Source organism: Aspergillus mulundensis (genome assembly GCF_003369625.1).
Source record: "Aspergillus mulundensis strain DSM 5745 chromosome Unknown scaffold_6, whole genome shotgun sequence".
NCBI lineage: Eukaryota > Fungi > Ascomycota > Eurotiomycetes > Eurotiales > Aspergillaceae > Aspergillus > Aspergillus mulundensis.
In genome coordinates this window covers 1,962,212-1,967,366 of record NW_020797894.1, presented here as the reverse complement: position 1 = coordinate 1,967,366, position 5,155 = coordinate 1,962,212, and the positions used below count along the sequence as shown (strand labels likewise).

Genomic DNA, 5,155 nt, shown 5'->3' with positions numbered 1-5,155 from the left:
TTCCTACCCGGGGATTGGTGCTGGATCCCCCACGCACGGCTGGTCGCGTTCAGCTCGGCCGGTCGAGCGATTCAGATTGTGACGGCCAAGTGCCGCTTTTCTGGCACAGGCCTTGCTCGGTGGAGCATCCTGTCCGTGTGATGACGGGAAATAGCCTGGAAGTGATCACACGGACACGGATCATGCTTTGGATTGCAACATGGGGCTGACTGGTTCTTGCCTAGTTGGGCCATTTTTAGCTCCGGACAGGCAAATGCAACCACGTCTCCCGAGCAATCGCCATTTTTGGCGATTTCCCGGTTCTAGTCAGCCTAGATTTCTACCATAAATCTGCCCCGGCTAAAATTAGACTAGGATTCACCACAAACTCCTACCAGAGTCTGCGGCTTGGGCGACTTGGTGACTGAATTCGCTTCGAAGCCGTCTAAGCGACCTACTGGTGGATACTTTCACGAGACTTCTCCTCGAAGTCCAGCCCTCGGCCACCCAGGTAACACCCGCTGTTCCTACAATCCTGGCATATTTGGCAACGCAAGTGGGCCTAGAGGGGCCGCAACTCCGCCACATCCCATGTCCTACTCCTACGGTGACGACTTCCTCATTTTGGAAGTACCGACGGATCGTTCGGCGGGAGTCTTGCCGCGGTGACGTGGAGTTGTATAGGCAATGCGGGCTATATCAGATATAAACAAGCGGAATGTGTGTCAACGTTATTATCTCGAAGATACTGGATTATGCTTTATAAGAGGCTATTCTCAAAGGATCCGTTCGTTCTTCCCACTGGCCGTCAACCAGCACAGTTACTCGCCTGTCTACATTTATAGCGGTCACCCAAAATGAGCACCTTTCTTTCTTACAACCCGAATTCGAACCCCTCCCGTTACTCCAAAAAGGCACGTTTTAGCAAACGGGAGTTGGTTTTGCTTGTTAAAAAACAGTCTGCATTGAACCCAGACCACGATGGCAAAGTAAATCACGGGTCCACTTCTTCCATTTGCCCTGAGCAGTCTAGTGTTCGCAATATCCATAACGTGCAGTCTGTAGGACCTGGTATGTAAAAAAAAAAATCCCGGTCCTAGAAATTTGCTAATATTGGATGCTACAGCCCCTTCTACAGCTGCTCTTAGAAGTACCAAAGCGCCCAATCAAGAGGATGAAACTTTCAGCAAACATGATATCAGTGATGTTGAATCGCTTCGCAGCCTTTTTTTGGGATCTAACCTAGGTGCTGGTGCCGGATCTTTGGAAGTTAATGAATTGACTTCACCTTTATCCCCCCGAAATACGCAGTCTCCCTTTGTTAATGATGGACTAGCACCTAGAAATGAGGATATATGCATAACCCAACCCAATTCTTGTTTTGATGGACAGGAGTCCATTCGCGACTCCCAGCTTTCAGAGGGTGTTGCATCAGGGCCAGACTTAGCCACATACTGTTTGAATCTGTCCCCTTCACCGGAACTGCGTTCCCGTGATGCTGTGATCGCGGACGACCACATTACTGGCCATGACCCAACGAATTTCGGCGAATCAGCCTCCATTTGGGAGAGTGATGATCAGTACTCAAGTTTGAACGACGATGAGACGCGAATAGATGCCGATGAAAGAACTAGCATTGGTCAATTCATTGATAGGTCTGCTTCAGATTTTGGCCCACGCACTGGAATCAGCAGTCCGGCATTGACGGAAAGCTCAGGCTTTGGCTCCCCTCACTATTCAAATGGCCGTGATAGTCCTGTTGAGAATGCCCATGGTTCCATACGTGATTCCGAAACTTGTCCTATCGCCCCCGCAGAGGAGATTTGTCTTTCGGACCTTGACAATACAATTACAACGCCCCGGCAGCCACTTGTGGATAAGGAGAGGGAAGGCCGCGTCCCCATTATTGCAGGGGTCATACCTGAATCAACTCGAGTGTCGCCCATTGCTCTTACCAGGGCATGCCCGGAAACAGGTGCACAAGGCCATGCCAGTGCGGAGCAACTTCTTGGGGAAGCGCGTTTCACATCTAATGAGCCAACACCCGCGCGGTCCCCTCCACGAACCTCCCCCTATCCAAGTTGCCAGAAGACGTTTGCCAAATTCTCGCATGTGGAGATCCCAAGCCGCCCTGTAGCAGCAGTGAGCCGGCCTTCGATTGCAAGTACATCTCCCGATCGACGTGATTGGAGTTACCACCCTTCATTAACCAACGGTCCGTGGCGTCTGGATGGAACAACTCTGTCAATTGACCTTCGGGACGCAGAGCAAGTTCCAATCTTTGTTGGATATTCTAGTTTTCGTGTTGATAATGGGAACCTTACGCAGTCCCTTATATTCTTCCAGGGGCCTACTAATGGACCACTAGTCAATAATTCCGCACGGAAGCCGAGCCCTCCCGCGCCTGCTTGTGGGCCCCTCTCACTTAAACAAAAGCAGCAGCTTGTGAGACTAAAGCAGGATAAATATACTTAGGATAAGATTATTCCTGAATTTCCCGGCAGGAAAAGGAGTAACCTCTAGGCCATCTATTCCAGAAGCTTGAGAGATTCTCGCAGTTTAGGCTCTTAGCATAGTCACCCCTCCAGAAATCCAACCTCAGTACCCAGGTCATCCTCGAACAATTGCGGTCTTGCAAAAATAACTGGCAATGCCCGCATCAACGCTCGCCAGACTAACCAGGTGATAAAGTCACGATATAATCTACGGGCAAGAGGAAGTCAGTGAATAACTATGTCACTTATCTATGTACGTACTAAATAATCGCGAGATTCTTTGGTTCATGTGTAGCGCAGGTCTTGAACACAAGGCATCAATCATCGAACCTTGAGCTAACAGGTTACCTCTTCACGAATGCATCGTCAAAGACAGTCACCGAGTGTGTTAAGCAGAATATTAGCCAGAGTAGGCCGTTCTTAAACAAGTATCTGGAACTTTCTGTTGGCCAGAAATAATTTAATATACCAAGCAGCGTAAACACGTAATATTATTATTAGGCTTTTATATTATTTAGTGTTTATCTCGAGGGCGAAGTTAAATAGCTAAATAATATCTTTTACTTGTTTTTAATATATTAGGAAAATATGCAAGAGATATAGTAGCTTAAACAGGCAGATATCACGCAGCTTTTATAATTTATATTTTACCGTAAAAATATAAAGGCAAGCATGGGTAAGAAGTATTTTAGTATAATTTGCTTTTAAATTATAGCTAGCTTGCAAGCCCTTAGAGGGCCGGGGCTGGATCTACCTTACAAGGTAGTTTGCAAATTTTTCCACTGTTTCTATATTTCTAAAGAGATCTCCCTCTAGAATTACGTGGTTCTGCTTCAACTTTTCTCGTGCACCCAAAATTAGGTTAGGGGGTGGTGTATTATTGGGAAGCGTGAGGGAGTAGTCTCTAGTGTATAAGTACTAATAAATAAGGCTAAATATATGCACATCCGCATCCTTAAAAATGATAGATTTATTACCTGTAAAACTACCAGAATCGGCGTTGAACCAGGGCGTTAAATATAATTAAAGTATGTGGCTATAAATAAAAACTTCCTCGCAGTTAGTGCCCACGGTAAATTTCAGGAGCTTGGAAAGGAATGCTCTGTGTTTTAGTTAGTTGTCTATCACCCAAGGAATTAATTTACGCCTACCGGTTGTTGCATGGCGCCATGATCGGAGTCAAGAGGGGCAGAAGTTCCTCATATGAGCAGTACATAGTTGAAGCGGGTTCGATTAGCTTTATATAGTTTGTTGCCATGATATTCGCTAAGGTCTCATATTGTGAGGATGCCCCAGGGAGCTCAGCTTACCTCACTGGGGCTTCCGCTTAATGATACTATATGGGTGTGTTTCCTTGGGGAAGCCGAGCCTCAAGGTGGGGCCACTTCAATGCGGCGAACAATGATTCGATTACCCTACAGGCTGTCGTAGCCGAAACAAATTGCTCGCTGGGGAAGCAGCTGGACCATCAAGTTATAGCCCACAGACGCGCTCTTTGATTCTTCATATATTGCACCTGTGAATACAGTACTTTTGTCAATCATCGCCACCACTCAGCTGAATGAACCCTATTACCGCTGACATAACGTATGGAAATGCAGCTTGAGTATCATATGTAGGTCTCTCCTATTACCCAGACTCTTCCATACAGCTGAAGAGTCCAGGCTGCTGCAGTCAGGCATTGTTAAGTTAGTTATTAGCAAAGACTAAAAGTGTCTTTTAATACATGCGGCACTAGCAAGATCTTTCCTAAAAAAAATACTTAAGCCGCCCTTAAATAGTGAAATTAATAAAATTATTTTTGGCCGTTACTATAAATTTATATATACAGGGGATTACTCTGTCCCTTTACCAATTTCTAGCCCCCTAAAAAGCAAGATACCATCCCATAATATTTAACTAAGATAGGATCCAGCAAGCCTTACAAAAAATATTTTTTATTTTAACAGGCTTTGTAGTATATATGCTACTATTTCTTCACGGCTGGGCTAGGAGCTACCGTGCGAAGAGAAAGTAATAAATAATAATTTACAAGTAAATTATGCGGAAATTTTCCTTAGCCACGCAAAAGTGTATTGTGTGGGCTTTTAAACTAACTAGGTACTTTTATATGCTTGGTCCCTTTTCTAGCTTCTTTATTTACTAGCTAACTACACCCTTTTTAAAAAAAAACTAGGGACATAGTTTAATTACTGGAGTTTATATTTAAGGACAGTAAATACATAAAAAACATGCAAAATATCTTGCGAGATTACACTATATGAAATGTGGAAACCTTAATATAGGACGCCAACTTTCAACAACTCCTGGACAGAGTCCCACCCTTGGAGAAAGCCATCTTCCGCTCAATGTGGAAGTAAAAGCCAGGGGCCTAGGAACAGCACCAACAACTCCTGGGATCCATGCACAGCATGGGAAGGGGAAAAGAAAGGAAAATGTTAGCAGATATCTGGGTATGATGTCAATCAATCAGAGTATTGCATAACTACAGTAACATCTGGTATTTCTTCAGAGGCCTTAATGCCTTGTCGGAAGACTCTCCATAGATCCTCGGAACATAACCGGGAGTTTGCGTTAGCTAGAGCCAAGGTCACAGTAATGATGTATTGCATCGAATACCTGCTCGAAAACCTCAAGTAGTATCTCCCAGGACAAGGATTTAAGTGACGTGAGTAGCTTTG

General features: G+C 45.0%; 1 protein-coding gene across 1 annotated transcript; it reads left to right on the top strand.

Annotated features, from left to right (window-relative positions):
- Positions 1 to 836: 836 nt before the first annotated feature.
- Positions 837 to 2,454, top strand: DSM5745_06790 (uncharacterized protein; the record flags this gene model as incomplete). The annotated part of the gene is made up of 2 exons (XM_026748806.1): positions 837 to 1,050; positions 1,106 to 2,454. 2 exons carry the CDS (start codon positions 837 to 839, stop codon positions 2,452 to 2,454), a joined length of 1,563 nt encoding a protein of 520 aa, XP_026603110.1.
- Positions 2,455 to 5,155: the final 2,701 nt, after the last annotated feature.